At 49.7% G+C, this 22,522-nt stretch overlaps 2 protein-coding genes and 1 non-coding gene across 4 annotated transcripts in view; 2 read left to right on the top strand and 1 right to left on the bottom strand.

Moving 5' to 3' along the window:
• The window catches only part of CRTAC1 (cartilage acidic protein 1), a 541,606-nt gene that overhangs the window by 260,289 nt on the left and 258,795 nt on the right, over positions 1 to 22,522 (bottom strand). The window lies entirely within an intron of this gene.
• On the top strand, positions 1,115 to 21,121 carry ZFYVE27 (zinc finger FYVE-type containing 27). Of its 2 annotated transcripts, XM_049764298.1 has the most exons (12): positions 1,115 to 1,311; positions 6,441 to 6,511; positions 7,988 to 8,174; positions 13,539 to 13,634; positions 15,434 to 15,546; positions 16,050 to 16,189; positions 16,578 to 16,649; positions 18,138 to 18,158; positions 18,288 to 18,432; positions 19,018 to 19,064; positions 19,328 to 19,409; positions 20,874 to 21,121. In XM_049764298.1, exons 1-12 carry the CDS (start codon positions 1,115 to 1,117, stop codon positions 20,936 to 20,938), a joined length of 1,236 nt encoding a protein of 411 aa, XP_049620255.1. In that variant the 3' UTR covers positions 20,939 to 21,121. The 2 variants fall into 2 exon arrangements, with proteins under 2 accessions (XP_049620255.1, XP_049620256.1); XM_049764299.1 differs by lacking the exon at positions 18,138 to 18,158.
• LOC125995376 (U6 spliceosomal RNA) lies at positions 10,914 to 11,020 on the top strand. The gene has a single exon (XR_007490914.1). It is a non-coding gene; the product is annotated as a U6 spliceosomal RNA (small nuclear RNA).

Genomic DNA, 22,522 nt, shown 5'->3' on the forward strand with positions numbered 1-22,522 from the left:
GCCGGGGTGGGCCTGAGAGACGCTCTCGGGGGGCCCGGCGGGCCTAGCTGTGCTCTGGCCTACCCCTCCCCGCCCCGGCCCAGCGACGGGTAAGTGGGGCGCCACCCCCTCGCGAGCCCCCGTCCCCGCCCGCTGTGCCCGTTGGGGGCTGCTGGACCTTCGCGGGCCGCCCCGCCGCCACCTGCGGCCACGCGACCTCGGCCGTGGCGTCTCGGCCTGCCCCCCATAACGGTCGCAGAGGCCCCAACCGACGCAGGCTTGCAGCCCCTGCCTTTCCGGGCTCCTGCCGTGCCCCCCAACTCTGCCCGCAGGAATCTCGCACTCCCCGAACCCCTTCCCGCGTCTGATTGCAGCTCAGTGCTTGAGACCCGCTTATGTCCAGGGTCGCCCAAGTCCCGAGGCCTTTCTTCTTAGGGTCCCCTTGGGTCGGTGCAAGGAGGTGAGAGCAGCGTTTTATTTAAGGAGAGAGGGCCGAGCAGGGAGGGTGCAGGAGCTACTGGGAGCAAAGGAGCCTTCCAGGCCCAGGATTGGGCTGCAGGAAGCAAACTGGGCACGGAGCTTTCTTTGCTTTGCTTGGACGTGGCAGAGGTCAAGGGAGACTACGGGGACAGGTGTCAGGGCTCTCCGGTCAACTGGGGAAATCAATCAGATGACCCCTCTCCCCGCCAGGGCAGGTAAACTGACCTCTGATGGATGAGCAGACTGTGTGACCTGACCCCAGGCCCACCGAGCTAATCCCTGGACAGTGAGGAGGATAAGCGGACACTGATCCTGCCACAGTCCACTGAGTGATCCCAGGACGTTCCTGAGGATGAATGGGACAGTGACCCTGCCCAGAGCCCCCTGAGTTATCCGGGACACGATTTTCTCTCAAGAGCGATCATGAGCGGGCACACGCGGTCAGGATGGTTTGTGCTCTCAGGTGGCATGGGGGGCTGAGACCTTCAGATACAGCATCCCTAAGTGGACTTGCCTGTCTGCCAGATTCCCTTGTCTTAGTTGATGTCATTGTCTTCCCACAAAGGGTCATTCCTGCTTCTCAAGTTTGCTCAGGATCTCACATTGGTGCTGTGGGCATTGCTGCGATGCAAATGTTAGGAATTATGATTACAGGATGCAGACGGCTGAGCGTGAGGGGAGCGGGCCAGAGGCCAGTCCCAGTGTCACGTCCGAGGCACCCCCAGAGTCTCCACCTGTTCCTGCCAAGTCTCCGGCATTTAATCTCTTCAATTTGGTTCTGTCCTACAAGAGGCTGGAGATGTACCTGGAACCCCTGAGGGATGCGGGCGATGGTGTTCGGTACTTGCTCAGGTAAAGACTAGTTGCTTTGATGACAAACACACCCCACCTCCCCACCCTCCCACCCCCCCACCCCCCCCCCTCCCCCTCTGCCTCTGCTGCTCTTTCTTGCCTTTTAGGCTGCAACCCAGCGGGTTGTTCAGTCTTCTTCAGCTGCCTTTTTTTTTTTTTTTTAATTGCAACCATTGTGCGTTACAAAGTTCTTCATAGTTGGGTTTCAGATATGCAATGTTTCAGGACCATTCCCACTACCAGTGTTGACCTCCCTCCACCAATGTTCCTATACCTGCCAGTATATTGATCTCATTGTTTCAACTTTGGCTTGGATATTTAGTTTTGTCTCTTTTTTTTTTTTTTTTTAACTTTTTTTTTTTTTTTTTTGATTTTTGGGTCACACCCGGCAGCGCTCAGGGGTTACTCCTGGCTCTATGCTCAGAAATCGCTCCTGGCTGGCTCAGGGGACCATATGGGATGCCGGGATTCAAACCAACGACCTTCTGCATGTAAGGCAAACGCCTTACCATCCATGCTATCTCTCCGACCCCAGTTTTGTTTCTTTTTAACACCACCAATGCATCTAAGACTACTTGGCTCTGACCCCCACCCTTTCATATTTGTGTTTCTCCACTCAATCTCTTTTCTTCTTCTCACTCTACTCTGGGGCCAACGTGAGTGGAGGTGCTTTGGATTCGGTGCCTCTTCCAGGCCAGCTTGTGTCTTAGGCCCATGGGGCAGGATGGTTGTAGTGAGACAGGCCCTGGATGCCTCTACCTTTCACCCGATGATTTTTTGTACCTTGATATTGCTTGCTTTGCTAGAACTTGTGAGCCCTCCTTTCACTCTCTGGGGCTTTACTTTTCTTCTCTCCCAATCTTAGCATAATTAATGGTAGAATTAGAAAATAATTTTGTTTTTGTTTCTGTTTTTGTTTTTTCGGGCCACACCTGTTTGATGCTCAGGGGTTACTCCTGGCTAAGCGCTCAGAAATTGCCCCTGGCTTGGGGGGACCATATGGGACGCTGGGGGAGCAAACTGTGGTCCTTCCTTGGCTAGCGCTTGCAAGGCAGACACCTTACCTCTAGCGCCACCTCGCCGGCCCCTAGAAAATAATTTTGATTATGAGTTAAGGAACTACAAATACTTCTGAGTACATAGGGTACTGTTTTCACTAATAATTTTCACTTTGGTCTCAAAGTTATTTGTTTTTGTTTTACTCCTATCTTTTGTGAGACTGTTCATTCAGGTTCTTGGGCTTGTGTTGGTGGGTGGTGGGTTTGAGGCAGGGGGAGATACTTGGGCTTTGAACATGTGAATTATGTATTCAAGCCCTTTGAGCTATTTCCTTTCTGATTTTTTTTTTTTTTTAAAACAAGGGCCACCAGTTTTGGACCTTGGCCATACTGGTGATGCTGGGGCATCAAACTTGGGGCCTTACATGTGCAAGGTATATGCTCTACCACTTAAGCTGTTTTCCTGGTCTCTTCTGCTTTGATTTTTCTCTTCTGTGATGTTTTGGGGCTGTTCCTAGTAGGGTTAATTATGTGGCTACTTCTGGTTCAGTGCTTTAGTTCACTCCTAATAGTTCTTAGGGACTATGAGCTGATGGGGATCAAACCATTGGCTCCTGTATGCAGGGCCTTTTTTTTTTTTTGCCCTTTGAGCTAGATGTTTATTTTTTTAGGGGATGGTGCCAGATACCCAGCCAGACTTCAAGCATGCAAGGAATGCAAATTATCTACCACTGAACTACATCTCCAGCCCTTTCCTCTTTCAGCTCACTTTATTACTTATGTTCAAGTATTTTAAATTGCAGCTATATTCCATTCTGCCCCCAAAACCTGCAGTTTGTCACTACTAAAAATATTTTCAGGGGCCTGGAGAGATAGTACAGCAGGTGGGCACTTGACTTGCATATGACTAACCCAGGTTCAAGCCCCAGCATCCAATATAGTTCCCTGAATGTTCTAGGAGTAATTCCTGAATGCAGAGCCTGAGCATTTCAGGTATGGCCCTAAAACCAAAAAAAAAAGTTTTTAAATAAAGTAACATCATACATATATAACCAAAAATTCCTTGGTGTCAACATAGATTAGTTTAATTTATATTTCCTCAGTTGTCCTGAGCATGCCACTTGTTCTTGTTTTGGTCAAATTTATTTCCAACATGGACTGTGTAGTCTATGTGGGGTTGTGTCCAACACAACACACATTCAGCTGAGTCATTTCAGCATTTCTGTCATGAAAGAAGAGAGAATGTCCATGTTGTGAAAGAAGATTGATGAGCGTCTTGGGGAATTTCCTGTCTATATCAACTTGGTACTTTATGGGAGTAACTGGAAATTAGATTTGTGTGTATGTGTGTGCATGGGGCATAGCTGGTGATGCTTGGGTTACTTCTGGCTCTGCTTTCAGGAATCACTCCTGGCAGTGCTCAGGAAACTATATGAGGTGTGAGGGATTGAACCCCGTGTCGGTCACGAGCAAGGCAAATCCCTACCCACTGTACTATTACTCTTGCCTTGGAAATTAGATTTTAAGGTTAGGTGCAGGGCTAAGGTCTCTCTCTCTCTCTCTCTCTCTCTCTCTCTCTCTCTCTGTGTCAGGATTTATATAAAACCTGGTTGTTTAGCTGGATATAAGCTATAAATGTGTGTATTAGGGAGAGGCTTCTAATTTTCATCAGATACACATAAAGATGCCTTGGTGTGAATGAGAAATAAGTAGGAGGTCAAGTTATCCTCTGAGTATTCATTCTTTACCTTAATCTGAAGTAGTGGGAGGTTTTTTTTCTCATACTGGGGGGGGATATGAAAAACAAACAAGCCATGTTTAAACACACACACACACACACACACACACACACACACACACACACACACGCACGCACGCACGCACCAGTTTTGATGGCATGCAAAACACCCTGTATTTTCTCTTCCTTTAGCCCAGGAGGAGGATTTCTTTTGGGGAAGCTACACCCAGAGGTGCTTGGGTGATTACTCTGGTTCTGTGCTTGGGATTGCCCCTGGCAGTACCTGGAGGAAGCATATGATGTGGGGATCCATCTGGGGTTGACCCTGTTCTAGGAGTGCCTTAGCCCTCCTGTGTTAATCTCCATCCCCAGGGAGATTCTTTTAACTGTCTGACTGGTGCCTTAATTTTTTAGTGTAGAATCCCTAAGTTAGTACAAACTTTACCCAAACCAAAGGGTGGGCATGAGGGAGGGGGAGGGAGGGAAGGAAGGAAGGAGGGAGGGAGGGAGGGAGGGGGAGAGAGAGAGAGAGAGAGAGAGAGAGAGAGAGAGAGAGAGAGAGAGAGAGAGAGAGAGAGAGAGAGAGAGCGCATCTGTGGCTGTGTTTTTACACTATCATTGTGCATACTCACCAGCTGCTCTCTTTGTGTTTTGTCCTTTTGTGGCAACTTAAATATGTTCTGTCCTTTTCTGCACCTTGTAAATTAGCTTCATGTTACTAATGTCTGAGAGTGATTCCATCTTACGAAATTAGCAATCAGAGGATGTATTGGGAGCTGGATGGAGGTAAGGAATAGGCCTGAATGGCCCTTGGAGCTTGTGGTCTTAGTGCCACTGGGATGGGGAGCACTGGCCTGTGAAAGTGGCTGTCAGATTCGCTTGCCCACCTGATTGTTTTCTGGGTAAAGAGGATTTGACATCGAAGAGGGATTTAATCTCATGCTTTTCTATTAGATCTGAGACTTGGAGCTGTGGTAGATTTTTCCCCCCTCCTCCTCTTGTCCCACCCTGTCCCTTTAATCTGTTGTTGCACACCTGGTTGCAGTGCTCAGAGGCTTTGTGGTACCTTTTGGGGCTCAGTGCTCTCTCACTGTTTCAGTGTGCAAGAGTTTGCGTGCCATGTGGGGACAGGTACCCCAGTGGCCAGTCTGCAAAGATTGTTCTGGGCTATTTGGAGTGTCTGACAGGCAGTTTGTCACTGAGCTAGCCTCTGACTCTTGCAGTAGATTTTTAAGACCTCTTTTCTGGGGTCACCTACTCTAGTATATGTGTCTTCCACAAGGAAAATGTCCATAGAGATGTCAGAATGCGAGAGGTTTTAAAATTACTTCAGTGGCAATGTGGTGCATTATTTTCTGAAAGGGGTTAGCTCTACACTGCTTTTACTTTTTTTGTTTTTGTTTTTTGTTTTTGGGTCACAACCGGCAGCGCTCAGGGGTTACTCCTGGCTCCAGGCTCAGAGATCACTCCTGGCAGGCTCAGGGAACCTTACGGGATGCTGGGATTCAAACCAATGACCTTCTGCATGAAAGGCAAATGCCTTACCTCCATATTATCTCTCCAGCCCATGCTTTTACTTTTCACCCAGAAGCTGCCACAAGATTGTTCTGAGTCTGAATTGGTGTGGATGGAGTGTGTTGAGTTTTAAGAGAAGGGCAGAGAGATCATCACATTTTCTTATTCATGACTTTTGTTATTGTTACTGTTGTTTTTCGGGGCTACACCCAGCGGTGCTTAGAAATTATTTCTGGCATAGTTGGGGGACCATATGGGATGCTGGGAATGGAATCCGGGTCAGCCACACTCAAGGAAATGCCCTACCTGGTGTACTATTGCTCCAACCCCTTCTTACTCATGACTTTTATTTTCAAAAAAGGAAGAACACAAATTAGTTAACCTCACTTAGTAGTGGTGAAATATTTTGACTAGGCTGAAGAAAAAAACATTTCTGCTCTGGACATGCTCATGCAAGCTTCTGAGGCACTTAGTTCTCTCAGCATTCCAGTTTTCTCTTGTCATCTTGATCTTTCTTACTTCTTGGAGCGTCTGCAGTACCATGTATTGGGGGTGGGGGTGGCTGAGCCTGTATTCACTTCCACCTGTTTGGGTCACTTATGTTGCAGTTGCTGAGAGAATGTTTCATCTTCAGATTTTTATATATTAAAACAAAATAGTCAAGTCACTCCGATGAACTCCGCATGTAGCCACTTCCTGTGTTCTGTGGAGAAGCTCCCTCAGGTCTATGGGTTCTGAGGAAAGAGCCTTCTCAGGGTCCTGCTTACCAGCCCTTTGACACTCCAGGCCCTGATATCTTGCTTCTGTTCCAGGTGACTCCCCTGCAGTGCTCTCTGCCCTTCCCTCCGCGTCTCGACTGACCAGACTCTGTGTTGCAGGTGGCAGATGCCTTTGTGTTCCTTGCTGACCTGTCTGGGTCTCAACGTGCTGTTCCTCACTTTGAATGAGGGTAAGCGCTGCTTTCGGGCTAGGCTGCTTTTGTCAGCAATCATGGGGAGGGATCCCCAGAAGCAGCATTCCTGCTGAGGGGCTGCCTCCCTCCCAGTCTGCTAGGCCCAGAGTGGAAATGCAAGGGCTGAAGTCCTGGCTGGACCACAGTGTGACTCAGGCAAGTTCTTCAGCCTGCCCACTAGGGCTAATCTTCTCTGAAGGGCTTTCCTCACAGGGTCTCTGAGTAGAGGATGGAATCCGTGGGTGCCAGCACAGGGTGGAAACAGTGGTTGGTTACCGTCACTAGTGTTTGTTTCTTCGCTGCTGGTGCTGGAACTTACCCCATTTTTGTTTTCTAGCTAATTTAGACTTTGAGGGAGGCATGGCACAGCTTGTGGGTATCTGTGGATAAGCTGATCAGGGACTTTTGCCACATTTGTTTTTTTCTCTAGCTCAGCAATTGGGCCTGCAGGAACAGGCACCAGCAGTGAGGTGGCTGCTGGGGAACCTTTGAGGTAGATGTGTGGTCAGGTGGGTAGCTGTAGGGGTCCTGAGAGAAGCAGCACCTGTGGGCCTTTTACCATCAGGAATGCTGCACCAGCTTTTCCCTACCTGGCAGATGGCTGCCTAAAAGCCAAACCCCTCTGTGGAAATGTGGGAAGGACCTGTAAAGAATGTTCTAGCAAACCAGGTCCTTTATTCATATGTTTCTGTTTCCAGTGTCCTCAGATTTTTGAAATGTCTCCTTTGTTGCACATGGAGATAGGGATTCAGTGGGTTGAAAATGAACCTGGTTTGCAAAAGACCTCTCTCGCTCTTAGTAGGGCCATTCTCCACCCATTTAAAACTCTAGGAAGTTGTCTTTTATGGACTGTTAGACTTTCTGAACACACTATAAAAGAAATCAAATATTGTAATATAAACTAGAGAGATGGCTCAATGAGTTGGAACATGTGTTTTGCCTGCATAAAGCTCAGGTTTGATCCTGGCACTGCATGGTCTCGAGCACTGCTGAGAGTCACCCCCAAGCACCAAGACAAGAATAGCCCCTGAGCACCACCAGGAGTGGCCCCCCAAACAAGACAAACTATACGCCATATTTGACAAATGTTTACTCTGTGCCCAGAATGTGATTGCTTGCTTGTTAACATGGAAGTGGGTCCTTTGTATGTTCTCTTGGCTTCACTGTCAGTCCAGTGTTGTAAGAGCCAGAGAAAAGGCCCAGAAGGTCAAAATTTCAGTGATCAAACAGTAGCTTCCACAGTCAGATGCAAGTTTAGGCCACTGACTGGACTCAAATTTGATCACCTGGGAACAAAGTTGACTGGGCCAACAGCAGTGGGCAAATAGCCAAAGTTCAGCCTTCAAGAACTGCCAGGCACACTGAGCCATGTGATGATGTTCTCTGAGGCCTGAGAGCAAGCTTGGGGGCATCTGGGTGGGCCTGAGGTTCTGGTCTGGGCTTTCCTACTTACCTGCCCTTCTGGTCTCACAGGTGCCTGGTACTCCATGGGGGCCCTGATGATTTCAGTGCCTGCACTGCTGGGCTACCTCCAGGAGGCTTGCCGACCTCGACTTCCTGAGAATGAACTGATGCGAAGGAAGTATCACAGCGTGAGGCAGGAGGACCTGAGGAGGGTTCGCCTGTCTCGCCCCGAGGCGGTGGCAGAGGTGAAGAGCTTGTGAGTATGACAGGGCTGGGAGCATGGAAAGCGGGAAAATCCCTGTAATAAGAACCACCTCATGGAGTGCTTGCTTTGCACTGGATTATGTTTAGGCACCCCCTCCAATCCCCGTACTGTTTCCTCTCTCTTTTTATATTTTATTTTTGGGCCACACCCAGTAGCATGCTGGTGTCACTCCTGGCTCTGTGCTCAGGAATCACCCTTGGCAGGCTTGAGGAACCATATGAGGTGCTGGGGATTGAGCCAGGTCTGCCACTGGTCTGCCCTACTGCTGTACTCTTGCTTGGGCCCCTCCTCTCATCTTTTTAATTGTCTGGGAGGCTGTGACTATTACTATCTTCCACATACAGACAAGAGGGAAGTCTTATAGCAGCATGAAGGTAACTAATCTGGGACAAGATTCAGCTCTAACTGGACGCAGCTTGTGTTTGTTCCACTGAAGACTCATTTAGGGTCTTGTCTAAGCACATTCATGAGTGAAACTTTGGTGGGCCAATGCCAGCTCTCACAGTTTCACCTAGTAACATTGGGCCAGGTGCTCAGCCTCTGTGTGCTTCAGACTCCTCATCTATTAAATGGGATAACAACAGGTTCTTCTCTTCAGTGCCCATAAAGGTTAAACAAGTGCCCAGTGCCTGAGAAGTTCTTGGTAATGCCAGTCCTAGCTTCAGTGTGGCATACCTTCCTGAATGTGACCGAGCTGCTGCTTCCGGGGCTCCGTCTATTGATTAACACCAGCTGTGACAGCTTCAGTGGCAGCTGGTGTTTCCTGAACCTTCTGAGACCCATGGAGCTTGCTTGACATAGCAGCAGGGTTTTGCTTGCTTCCTGGAAACACAGGCATTTGCAAAACAAAAATGGGCCCCACCCCAGAATGCTGTGTGTTGTGAGGGAAACTCCAGGCAGTGCTCAAAGGCCACCAGGGACACCCCTATGGTATTGGGGAGCCAAACAATGCTGGAGATCAAATCCAAAGCCTGGCACATGTCAGGCTTGTCCTTTATCAGGAATCCACCTGATTCCTGTCCTTGGACCTCTACTCCATCAGGATAATTCACATAATTACCTGAAGTGTGGCCTGTATTTCTTTTTATTTTTAATTTGTTTTTTGTTCTTGGGTCATGTGGCTGTGCTCAGGGTATACTCGAGGCTCTTTGCTCAGGAACCACTCATGGCATACCTCAGGGGACTGACTATATGAGGTGCCAGGGATGTAATCTGGGTTAATAGTGTGCAAGACAAGAGTCCTTCCCACTTTGCCATCTCTCTAGCTCTCAGTGCATTTAAAACAAACAAAACATTTTGTGGAGCCGAAGCAGTAGCACAGTGGATGGGTGTTTGCCTTGTACATGGCCAACCTGGGTTCGATCTTCAGCATCTCATATGGTCCCCTGAGACTGCCAGGAGTAATTTGTTTTTTTGGGTGGAGGTTTTGGGCAACACTTGGTGGCACTCAGGTTACTTCTGGCTCTACATCCAGGCAATCTCTGGAGACCCTATGTGCTGCCTGGAAGTGAACAAAAAATCAGCTGTATGCAAGGCAAACTCCCTAATCTCTGTGCTATCACTCTGGCCCTGTGCCAGGAGTGATTACTGAATGCAGAACCAGGAGTGACTTCTGAGTGCTGCCGGGTCTGCCCCAAAATAAAAAAATATATAACAACACCTTTTTGCTTTGCAAATACTGATTGCAAGAATAATACAAAGAACTTTGCCTTTCATCTAGATAGAACAATGATTAGATCCTGCCAGGCTGACTTACCGTATTTTCTGGCATAGATGATGATTTTTTTTTTCTTTTTGGTTTTTGGGTCACACCTGGCAGCGCTCAGGGCTTACCCCTGGCTCTACGCTCAGAAATCGCTCCTGGCAGGCTCGGGGGACCATATGGGATGCCGGGATTTGAACCACCGTCCTTCTGCATGCAAGGCAAATGCCCTACCACCACATTATCTCTTCGGCCCCAATAAGACTTTTTTTTTTTTTTTTTTGGTTTTTGGGTCACATCGGCAGTGCTCAGGGGCTACTCCTGACTCTACACTCAAATCACTTCTGACAGGCGGCACGAGGGACATATGGGATGCCGGGATTTAAACCACTGTCCTTCTGCATGAAAGGCAAGAGCCTTACCTCCATGCTATCTCTCTGGCCCCAAAAAGAGTAGAACTCTTAAAGGTTAACAGTATATGTTTAATAAAGCTAGATTTTGGAGTGCCAGCAATCATTTTTACATTTGGCATTTGTGGTGAGTGACTGATTTTTTTAATCATGATCTACACTGAGAGCAGGGAGAGGGGACTCCTCCAAGAGCCGCTGGCTGGGGTGCAGTGATTAATAGGACAGCTAAAGGGAGACAGAGCGCCTCCTCTATGTCCCATAAAAGCTGAACAGAGGACTGAGTACCGGAAAGCTGCATACCAGCAATGACACCCCACAGCTCGGTAACTCAGCTCCTCTGTGTGCCCTGAAAGATGGATCAGAACAGGCAGAGGACTGAGTGATGATACCTGGAAGCTGGATGGGATGCAGTGGTAAGAAGGAGGCAGATCACTCGTCCCTGAAGCTGGAGTAAGTTTCAGCATTCCTTATACCTGTGTATAAGATGACCCCCAACTTTTAAGAAGTTTTTCATGGGTTAAAAAGTCGCCTCTACACTGGAAAATACGGTATATTTTGCAATTCCCCATTTTTTTTGGTGGAGGAGGTCACATTCTGGCAGCGCTCTAGTTACTCCTGGTGCTTGCTTTGGCAGCACATATACTAAAATTGGAATGATACAGAGAAGATTAGCATGGCCCCTGCGCAGGAATGACACGCAAATTTGTGAAGCGTTCCATATAAGAAAAAAAATAAATAAAGAGTTACTCCTGGCTGTACGCTCAGAAATCGCTCCTGGCAGGCTCAGGGAACCATATGGAATGCTGGGATTCGAGCCATCGTCCTTCTGCATGCAAGGCAAACACCCTACCTCCATGCTATCTCTCTGGCCCCTGCAATCCCCCATTCATTTGATGAGATCCAAGGGTGTGCCTTTGTTGTTTTCTTTTGGGGGGGGGGATGGGGCCACATCCAGCAGTGCTCAGGGGTTACTCCTGGCTCGGCACTCAGAAATTGCTCCTGGCAGGCTCAGGGACCATATGGGATACTGGGAATTGAACCCAGGTCTGTCCCAGGTCGGCCACTTGCAAGGCAAACACCCTATAGCTGTGCTATCTCTTCAGCCCCATGTTTTGTTTTATTTTGTTTTGGTGCCTACCCATTTGTACTTGGGGCTTAATCCTGGCTCTGTACTTAGGGATCATTGGGTGCTCAGAGATCATATGGGTTCTGGGGATCTAATCTTGGCTGACCATGTGCAAGGCATATGCCCCATTCACTGTACTATAACTTTGGGCCTTTTCTTTCTTAAAAATATTTTGTTGGGGCTGGAGAGATAGCATGGAGGCAAGGCTTTTGCCTTTCATGCAGGAGGTCATCGGTTCGAATCCCGGCGCCCCATATGGTCCCCTGTGCCTGCCAGGAGCAATTTCTGAGCCTGGAGCCAGAAATAACCCCTGAGCACTGCCGGGTGTGACCCAAAAATCACAAAAAAAAAAATTTTTTTTGTTTTATTTTAGTAAAGCACTACGATTTACAAAGTTATTCATAATTAGGTTTTAAACACACTTGTTTCAGCACTAATCCCACCACCAGTAATGTCTTTGTTGCTCCACTGGGCTTCCCAGGTCACCCCCAACCTTGACAGGCACATTTCAAGTTTGAAATTTAGCTTTACCATTCTTCTACATCTCCCTTGTGCCCATGCATCTTGACCCCTATCTCTTTATTGCTTCCCATCTGCCACTTCTTCTGACCACTCCAAATGATTTCTTTCTTCTCTATCCTGCTTGTACTCTGGGGCGAGGATGAACTAGACACCCCCTTACTCCTTAGAACATTGCATTTCCCTTTTCAGTTATTCTGTATACTACAGATAAGTGAGATCATCCTTGTTTATCCTGGCAGACTTTATTTAACATGAGATCTTCTAGTTCTATCCGTGTTGCAGTGAACTGCATGATTTCATAGTTTCTTACAGTTGCATAGTATTCCAATGTGTGTATATACCACTGCTTCACGATCTATTTATCTGTCATTGGACACCTAGGTTGATTCCATATCTTAGCTGTTGTATGGAGTGCTACAATGAGTAATGGTGTGCATGTGTCTGCAAAGATAATTATTTTTTAAAATACTTTATTTAAACACCATGATTACAAACACAAAGGTGATTTTTTTGTGTGTGTGGTTTTTGGGCCACACCTGGTGATGCTCAGGGGTTACTTCTGGCTCTGCGCTTAGAAATTGTTCCTGGCTGGGGGGACCATATGGAGCGCCGGGGGATCGAACAGTGGTCTGTCCTAAGTCAGCCTCGTGCAAGTCAAATACCCTTCCGCTGCGCCCCTGCTCCAGCTCCTACAAAGATGTTTTTCTAATGAGTCTTATTAACTGGCATTCTGCTGCAAAAAAGGAGCTCTTTCTCCTGTGTTATCCATGTGAACTCTGATCTCTGATTCTGTTTGATGGGTTATGCAGTCATGCATTCCGTCTGTGGGGTCTACCCAGGTGTGTGTGTTCCATGAGCTCTAGCACCACCTGGTAGGGCTTTCGAGGCTGGTATGGCCTGTGTTGTCACTGCTGTGTATGCTGATGAAGTAGCCTAGAGACTATTTCCCTGTCTCAGTCAACACATGGTCTCAACCATCATTACTGTTTATTAAATGTCACATTGTTCTCAGTTTGGTCACTAGGAAGAGCACTTTGGAACTGGCTCTTATGTTCTCATTTCCTCACTATTTTTGAGTGTTCCTTGTTCTATGATACAGCTCTGTATTGAAATTCATTTGCTTTCCTTGTCCTACCTCTACAACCAGCCATTTCTCAAAGATCTGGGTATGGATCTTGGGCTCCTTGCTTCTGTGGGCGTATCCATTAAAAAACAGTGACAACAAACACTAAACATTTGTTTACATGTGTGACCGACCTTACATCTGATATGCCTTTGGCACTATGTCTGTATCTGCCCCTCTGCTGGGTTTGTGGGAAGGAAACTTGTAGCTCTGTACAAATTTAAGAGTTCCGCAGCAGGATCTGGGAAGCTGGGAAGAGACACAGCAGTGGCTGCTGTCCTGGTTCCACTTCAGCAGGGTTGCCACACTGGGGCCTGGTGTGAGAGGTGTGAGGTTCCTCCTAAGCCCCCATGGTTTTGGCTGTTCCTGACCGGTGGTGATCATAAAGTGCTCTGCTTGCTGCCCTCTGCTCTGCCGCAGCCCAGGGCCGGGTGAGCAGGGCTGTAGCTCATGGAAGCTTCTGTGCCTGCAGCTTGATCCAGCTGGAGGCCTTCCTGAGCCGCCTGTGTGGGACCTTGGAAGCTGCCTACAATGTGCTGCATTGGGAGAATCCCATCGTGTCCTTGCAGTGAGTAGCCCCTCGCTCTACCAGCCCTGCCCAAGGGGCTGCTTAGTCCCAGCAGAGCCAGTGGCTTTAGAGACCACCTGACGGCTTAGGGAACACACTCAGATACCACTCTTGTGTACAGTGGTCAAATATCCCATCATCAGAGAATGACCTGCAGGGTAACCCCACCCTGCCTCAGCAGTGGCCAGTGTTTGAATGCCTTCTGCAGCCTGGGTGCCTGTGATTTATCGATATAGAGTTTCCAGTGCCTCTGAGATTTCTTTGTCCTCTTCCATTTTCATTGTGAATGGTTTCCTTTGTGGTCTATCAATTTTCCTAATACTTGTAATAAATAGTTAAAATAGACAGCGAATGTAGTACATATATTTTTATGGCCCTTTTTTTTTTTTTTTTTTTTTTTTGTGGTTTTTGGGTCACACCTGGCAGTGCTCAGGGGTTACTCCTGGCTCCATGCTCAGAAATTGCTCCTGGCAGGCACGGGGGACCATATGGGACGCTGGGATTCGAACCGATGACCTCTTGCATGAAAGGCAAACGCCTTACCTCCATGCTATCTCTCCAGCCCAGTATGGCCCTTTTTTTTTGTGAGCTTTTGTTTGATGTGTTTTGCAGTGCCAAGGATGAAATTCTGTTATATGAATTTAAGGCAGGTGTTTTACTACTGAGCCACATCCCTGACACTTTGGAACGAATTTACTAATAACTTAGTCATTTTCTGCCTTAAAACAATTTTTTTTTCTGGTTTTTCGGGCCACACCCATTTGATGCTCAGAGGTTACTCGTGGCTAAGTGCTCAGAAATTGCCCCTGGCTTGGGGGGACCATATGGGACGCTGGGGAATCAAACCATGGTCCTTTCCTTGGCTAGCGCTTGCAAAGCAGACACCTTACCTCTAGCGCCACCTCGCCGGCCCCCAAAATTTTTTACATATAGATATATATAGATATACATACATACATCTGTATACATCTATACAATGACTTTTTTTATTTGATATGTATTTTGACTAGTATTGCATAGCGTTCTTTTGATTTGCCTACTCTTTGTTTGATTTTGGGCCACACCTGGCAGTGCTCAGGGGTTTCTCCTGGCTCTCTGCTGAGAAATCACTCCTGGCAACCATAGTGGACCATATGGGATCCTGGGATTCGAACCACCATTGGTCCTGAGTCAGCCGCTTGCAAGGCAAAAGCTCTACCACTGTGCTATCTCTCTGGTTGATTTGCCTAGTTTTTTTTCTTTTCTTTCTTTTTTTTTTTTTTTTTACTTTTTATTATCCTATAGAGTTCAGTTTTATGAGCTTAGCTTTACTTTTTTTTTAATTCTTAGAATAAACTATTATGAACCAGTAGATCAAATGGAATGAAAACTTCTGAGGTTCTTGAGTACTATGTTTTGTTTCTGCCTTGTGCTGCACTGTACACCACTCTTCACGAATTAGCTCCATCTTCCCATAACCCTGGGCTGACAATATTTCATTTTACAAGTGAAGGAAGTAACCTTTGAGCACCAAGGGTTACACAGAGGGAAGTGGCAGAGCTGGTTTCAGACTCATGTCTGTTGTCTTTAAAGCTCAGCCTGGGCCTGAAGAGTGATAGGTGTGGAACCCAGTCTCAGCACCACTGTGGCCCTACTCCTGTTAGCAGTCAGCCAAGATGTGGAGGGAGTTGTGAACCCTTCCCCTTTGTGGACTTGCCACATACTGTCCGTTCACTGTGCCCTGAGCTCTCCCCATTGGCCTCTGTCCGGGTGTACTCCATATCTCTTCCCCTCTGGTCTTTTGTCTTCCATTGATCTAGGTTTTACGGCGCACTTCTGGGCACAGTCTGCTTGCTGTACCTGCTGCCGCTCTGCTGGTTCCTGGCTCTCTTGAACAGCACGCTCTTTCTGGGCAACATGGAGTTCTTCAGAGGTAAGCTGGGTCAGGTGCCCTGTTTCTCATTATTGTCCTTCCATCAGGGGGCAGCACCCCTCCAGTGCTGTCATTCTGGGCAGTCTCCCTTCCCTGGCAGGTGGATTTCTTTCTAAGGGGTGATGAGGGAAGGTAATTTTCTTGGGCAGCCTCCCCAGCCCTGGGATGCAGCTGCCTGGAGTTTCTGGTGATCCCGGTGTGGCTGGCTGCAGGTTGGCTTCTGAGAGGCCCTGAGTCAGAGAAGCTGGGGCTGACCACAAGTTGGCATAATGGCTTGTTTTCCTCCCTGTTGGGGTGGGACTGCTTCATTACAGAAGCATCATTTATGGGTACTTACTGCATTGACTCTGGAAAATTCTCAAGGGTGGTTTTTCTAAGCTTCAGTTAGAGGGCATGTAAGGAAGGCGATGCAGACTTAGCAGGGTGTCTGGGGAGGCACTTCCAGAGTACCACTCATCCCATTCTGCTCTGACTCCCACCCTCTCTCCCTCTCGCCTGGGTAGTGGTGGCTGAATGCAGAGCATCCCTGCAGAGGCGCCTGAACCCCAATCAGGAAGAGGCAGCCCGTGAGAGCCCCCCGCCCCCAGCCGCTGGGGGGAAGGGCACGCTGGCTGATTGCACGCCAGTATCTACGCCCACAGAGGTGAGTCCCTAGAACACAGTGCCCAGTGTTGCTAGCTTATGGGCCACTGCTGTCCCACTCGGGCTTGTCTCTGCACACGAGTGTAACTGCGATTGCAGCTATGCTAATTATGTTTGTCTTGTCGAGTGCTTCCTCGACTATTCCCAGTGTGGTGGCTCATATTCTTGTGGAGAATGTTCTCATTTACCAAGGAGGGGCGAAGGCCTAGAGGTGAAGACTCCAGGTGCAGTTTAGTGCCCCGGCCCTCGTGTCACACCAGGACCCTTCTGAGGGTTCTGTCCCAGTGATCTTTGCCCCTCGGCTCCCTGCCTTGAGACCATAGCAGATGCTGCTGGGAAGCGGGAGATGCAGGACCACCAGGTCTCCTGAATAGTGTCTCTCTTGCCAGGAACTCACGCCAGGCAGCGTGGAGGAGGCAGAAGAGGCTGAGCCTGATGAAGAGTTTAAAGATGCTATTGAGGTGGGTGGCCCTTCCCCAGCACTCATGAGTGCCAGAGCAGAATGGGACAGTGCAGGGCTGAGTGGCTTCCACCTCCCACATCTGGCCTTTTCAAGTTCTTTTCTTTTAAAGCCTGACTCTGCTGGGACCTACTGTTGGGAGGAGACGGGATCTCTATGCTCCTGCTGCTGATCGACCATTGGGCATAGTGGGGCACGGGGCAGAGGTTGCCCTGGAAGCCCCTTTCATAGCTGTGGTGCCGGTGTGAGGAGGGGAAGGCACATGATGCTTGCTTGATGCTGGGGTTCCTGCCATGGGGTAGTCTGAGGAAGTGGCACATAGTCATAGTCCAGGTGTTCCCAACTTTAGGATGGGGTCACACTGTCATTTGCAGAGATGTTCTCATCTGAAAGAGATGTTCTCATATGAAACCTTTTAAGATTTCAGTGAAAACTTGCTAATTTTGTTTTTTTCTGGAAACCCAGCAGGTTTTTTTTTGTTGTTGTTGTTGTTGTTGTTTTTTGATTTTTGGGTCACACCCAGCAGCGCTCAGAGGCCACTCCTGGCTCCATGCTCAGAAATTGTTTCTGGCGGGCTCGGGGGACCATATGGGATGCTGGGATTCGAACCAGTGACCTTCTGCATGAAAGACTAAAGCCTTACCTCCATGCTATCTCTTTGGCCCCAATACAGCAGCTTTTAGGCTCAGTCTGCAAGGGCCTGTGTCACAGATTTGACTTTCTCTGTCAGACACTCACATTGTTCACTCTCCCCATTGCCTGCCACCGAGGCCTGTAGGCCTGCAGTTTCTCCCTCCTGTCTCTCTACAAAGTGGGGAATGGGCCTGTAGGTTTGCCTGGGGCCACTTCTCTCCCTCAGCCCCCTCCATGAGGGCCTCTGCAGTCTCAGCTCTTGTGGGTGTCTCCTGGGGATGCAGGCACAGTTGCAGCTCCTGGATTGTGGTGGTCATGGTGGAGAGTCTTTCAAGGAGGGTCTTTCGGGTTTTATTCTTGGCAAATCTCTTTTCTTTTTCTTTTTTTTTTTTTTTTTTCTGGGGGATCGAACCGCGGTCCGTCCAAGGCTAGCGCAGGCAAGGCAGGCACCTTACCTCTAGCGCCACCGCCCGGCCCCATTCTTGGCAAATCTCAGCACCCTACTTTCCATCATCACCCATTTTGCAAAGAGAGCTGTAAAGTCAGTGAGACTTAACCTGAAGCAGTTTCCTCAAAATGATTTTGGAAACGATGATTGTTTCTAGCTCTGTTCTAGTAAATCATGACCCACTACATTAGTTACACCCACTTGGAACAGCAGTAATATAGAGATTTTTCCAACAGTTCTCTCAGAAAGCTTATTAGGTATTGGGGCCTTTTCAAAGGGGCCGCTATTGGTGACCCCTTTGGGGCACCCTCGTGTCTCCTTCTTGGGGTGCCATTCCCTGCTTCCTCCTTTTGCTATCTCTCGCTCTCTCTCTCTTTTCTCTCCTCTCCCCCGCACCTTGGGAGGCAGGAGACCCACTTGGTGGTGCTGGTAAGTAGAAACCATGGTGAGGTGGTTGGGCTGGGTGCGGAGGGTATCCCGGCCAGCTTCTCCATGCCTGGGGTCAGCTGTGCTGGGGGCCCCATGAGTGGGCAGCACTAGAAGGCATCATCCCTGCAGGATGATGATGAGGGCACCCCGTGCCCGGTGGAGGATGAACTGGCCTTGCAGGACAACGGCTTCCTGAGCAAGAACGAGGTGCTGCGCAGCAAGGTGTCTCGGCTCACTGAGCGGCTCCGCAAACGTTACCCCACCAACAACTTCGGTGGGTCCCTATGACGCTTGGGTGGTGGGACCTGACCTGGGACAGGTGCAGGGCACAGCCCCACTAACAGGACCCTGGGCAGCAGCAGGTGCACATGGTGGGACAGTGGGGGGGTGATGAGATGTTTGGGGTGGCGGAGTTAATGGGGTGGTTTTGGGGACAGTGGGATGAGGAGGGATGATGGGGGAGTAGTGGGGAGATAGGGTGAGATGGGGTGCGGGGTTCAGGGAATGGGGGAGACGATGGGACAGTGAGAGGGACGGTGGCTGGGGACTGTGGACTGGACAGTGGGTGAACTGGCCAGTGGGGCACAGTACTTATCAGAGCTCCCTGGAGGGGGCCATGCATGCTTCGTTGAAATTTTCTGCCTCCTGGGTCGGCATCTCTCCTGTGGTCGGGATAGATGTCCAGGAGGCAACTTCTGCAGGACCCTCTCCCTCTCCACCAACTCTTCCTGTGCAGTTTGATCCCTCCTGGGGGTCTGGAGCTGCTCCTGACTAGAGTCTGACCTGGGTTGAGACCCCACATGGCACTGTGTGTGTCACAGCTGGGCTGAGCTGGGCTAAGTGGCTGCTTGTTTTTCAGGGAACTGTATGGGCTGCTCGGCCACCTTCTCTGTGCTGAAGAAAAGGGTGAGTTCTGGGGGTGTTCTGCAGAGACCCTGGACCAGGGTAGGGAGGCCTTAGCGTGGTTTAGTAGGAGCAGTGGACTGGCTACCCTGCCTGGAACTTGGGAGGAGGGGAGGCCTCAGCATGGTCCAGTGAGCACGACTGGGCCTTTTGTCCCTGCCTTGCAAGTCTGTCTTACTTACCCAGTTTCCTTGGGTCTGAGGGTGTGGGAGGGTGTGGCCCGATGCCCTTGGTGCCTTTCCAATGACTTTGACTCTCGGTTGCAGAGGAGCTGTAGTAACTGTGGGAACAGCTTCTGCTCTCGGTGCTGCTCTTTCAAGGTGCCCAAGTCATCCATGGGGGCCACAGGTGAGCAGGGGCAGTGGGACTGGGCAGTGGGGCTATGGCCAGGGAGGTGGCTCTATGGTAGATGCTCTCCTTGCAGGTATGAGACCCCCAAATAAAAACAAAGGGAAAACATTGTAGAAAAGGAAGGAGGGGAGGAGTCAAGGGCTATGGGACCCTGGTGTGACCTGTAGTAATGTCTCTTCCTTGCCCTACACAGATGAGACACAGATCTCTCTGCTGCATGCAGAGGGAAACAGGCCCAGGTGCCCAGCTCCTCTCTGGCCTTCCCCAGTGAACCTGTCCAGAATCTTAGTTCTTTCTCATGATCTCAGCCACACATTTCACAAAATAAGAAAATCATTTCCTTTTATGGAAAATACATGCTCATTGTGAATAAACAATAGGAAATTAAGCCAGAGAGATTGTACGGGAATAGGGCATTTGCCCAGTACCTGGCTGACCTGGGTTTGACCCCCAGCACCCTCTATGGACCACCAGGAGTGATCCCTGAACACTCAGCCAGGACTAAGTCCTGAGTACCTCTGGTACCTCTTCCTCTCCCCAAATAGGAAATTATTGATCAGCAGGAGGAAGAGAAGCAGTTCCAGTATTCTCGGAGACTGTGGCATGGGCCCTGCCTGGCCACCAGTATCCACACACAAGCAAAGCGGGAAGGAGCAGGCGAAAAACATTTTCTGTTCTGTGTAGCATGTACAGTGTTGAATCAAGTGCTATTTCCCCCTTTGGTCATCCAAATAACACATACACTTTTCTAGAAGTCCTAGAAATTACAGAAAAGGGAAGAGGATGCTGTAGCTTCACCGCGTAGACCTAACCACTATGAAAGCATTTGGACATGTTGGGGCTAGAGCAATAGTACAGTGGATAGGGAACTTGCCTTGCATACGCCTTACTCTGGTTCTATCTCTGGCATGCCATATGGTCCCTCAAGCCCACCAGGAGTAATTCCTGAGTGTAGAGCCAGGAGTAATCTCTGAGAAGTGCCTGGTGCGGCCCAAAACAAAACCCAAAATAACCCAAAACAAATATTTTGACGTTTTTTTCCCCTAGTGTATATTTTTTCAAGTAAAGATAGACTTTGGAAGGGGGGTAGGCCTAGAAATGGCCTCAAGAGAGAACATGGGCTTCCTCAAAGGGAGAGAGCACATCCCAGGTATAAGCACGAAAGTACATCTCAGGGGAGATGTGGGCGACATACTTGGGCATCATGTACCCAGACTGCATGTGTGCCTCCCTCCTCCCGGTATGTTATTAGAAAAAACACTCCCTTTAAAGATGTTCCACCGGGAGAGGTCAGCTATTGGCATGGCGACCCTGAGTCCCTTCTGGGGAAGCAACGCTATGTAATGCAGGCTTGCGAATGGTCATTGTGGTTGGTTTGGGGCTCAGGACTTGGGAAGGTGCGTCTGACTTTAGCCAAAGTGCCCCAGGGAGTGACACTCACCAATTTTTCCTCTTTTCTAGCCCCTGAAGCACAGAGAGAGACTGTGTTTGTGTGTGCATCCTGTAACCAGACTTTGAGCAAGTGAGAAGAGGACCAGTTCTAAGTGGGTGCCAAGCCCTGGACCCTGTAGACCTCCTCCTCCCCGGTAGTGGATGTTTGCGGGGCCGATGTGCCTGAACACTACGTTGGCTTCCTCTCCTGCCCTCGCTGTGTGGCCAGAGCTGCAAGAACTTCAGCTTCCAGAGCGCTGAACCCTCACCTCTGGATGCTCGGCCCGGCCTCCTTCTGAACTCCCTAGGAGAGGAGCCCTTAGAAGGCCTGGCTCGCTTGCTTGCCCTGGCTGTCCTGGGTGGAGCGGATGCAGCTGGGCCGGCCCGCTAGAGGGCAGCAGTGAACCATGCCTGGCTGTCCAGCGGGCTCTCTAGAACCAGGCCCTTTCTCCACATCTGGGGTCTCTGAAGACTGGCGACCTGACCAAGACATTTTGCTCTTGGTGGGTGTGGGGCTGAGCACTTGACCTGGAAGCACCTGTGGGAGGGCCTAAAGGAGCACATCCCAGCTCTGCTATTTTAGTCTCCCCAGAAGCTCCTCAGAAGCTCCTCGATCCCCCCAGATCAGGGTCTAGGGTGCTAGGACCAAAAATGCTTCTAGAGCTGGTGATGCAGTACCCAGGTTCCCCTGTGGAGAGTAAAGCTGGGTGTTCAGTCTGCCCAGGGCCGTGGCTGCCCCTGTGCAGGCTGAGTCTATGCTGCCCTGTGACCTCTGCACCCATTCTTGCTGGGCAGCAATCACTCGTGTTCCCCTACCCAGGCCCCAGTGTGAATATGTGGGCACAGAACTGGTGCTCTTGGAAGTGAGTCTTACAGCCGAATGGAGGCCCTGCACTGCCCCTGCAGGATGGCCTCCGTGTGGATGAGGTCCCCTGGTTCCTCCACACTGGACTTGGCTCTGTGTCTCCCCCTATGCCATGAGCAGGCTCAGGCATCCTGGCCCCCTGGTGCTGCCCTGTTCCCCCAGTATTTATTTATTTATTACAAGGTTTCTGGAGGCCTGCAGCACTGGAGTGGGGGTCGAGGCAGAGGGGGGCTGCTGTCCTGGAGGTGTGTGTTACCTGGGCCTGGAGCCCAGAGGGCAGTGACATTTCCACGCTGTGAGCAGTGACCTGAGATGCTAGAGACATGACACTCACCTTAATGTTTCTGCTGAGGGCTGTGCTGGGTGCCAGGCAGGCCTGCACACCTCCTGAGCAGGACATGCCTGTGCTTCAGCCATTGATGGAGGTTGTTGGAGTGCGGAAAATTGTCAATAAAGACTCAGTGCTGATATCATCCGGTTTTTGCTCTGTCATTCCCTCTCACTCCTCCGTGTAGAGTTTGCATTCGAGGTGCGGGACTGTGCCTGCAGGCAGGTTGGCACCTGGGCTTGAGCTGGGTTTGGCACCTATGGTTTGGAGTTATTGGCCACTAGCACCTCCTTATTGTGACATGCTCCAAGGCTCAGCTCAGTCAGCTTGGGCTGGGTTAGCACTGCAGACGCCAGGACAGACAAGTCCCATCTTAAGGGGATGATTTTTGGAAGAGCTGTGGCCTGCTGGGGAGAGGGTGGCTCCAAGATGAGTGTGTGTGGCAGTCCCTAATGATCCCCAAGATGATCCCCCGAGATAGGTAGT

The sequence above is a fragment of the Suncus etruscus genome, chromosome 17 (genome assembly GCF_024139225.1).
Source record: "Suncus etruscus isolate mSunEtr1 chromosome 17, mSunEtr1.pri.cur, whole genome shotgun sequence".
NCBI classification, from domain to species: Eukaryota; Metazoa; Chordata; class Mammalia; order Eulipotyphla; family Soricidae; genus Suncus; species Suncus etruscus.

Excerpts from the sequence above, each read along its gene's own strand:
- ZFYVE27 (XM_049764298.1), top strand. The coding sequence starts at position 1,115 with ATGCAGACGGCTGAGCGTGAGGGGAGCGGGCCAGAGGCCAGTCCCAGT. Across the intron at positions 18,433-19,017 it reads TTACCCCACCAACAACTTCG|GGAACTGTATGGGCTGCTCG; the intron begins GTGGGTCCCTAT and ends CTTGTTTTTCAG. Across the intron at positions 19,410-20,873 it reads GTCATCCATGGGGGCCACAG|CCCCTGAAGCACAGAGAGAG; the intron begins GTGAGCAGGGGC and ends CCTCTTTTCTAG.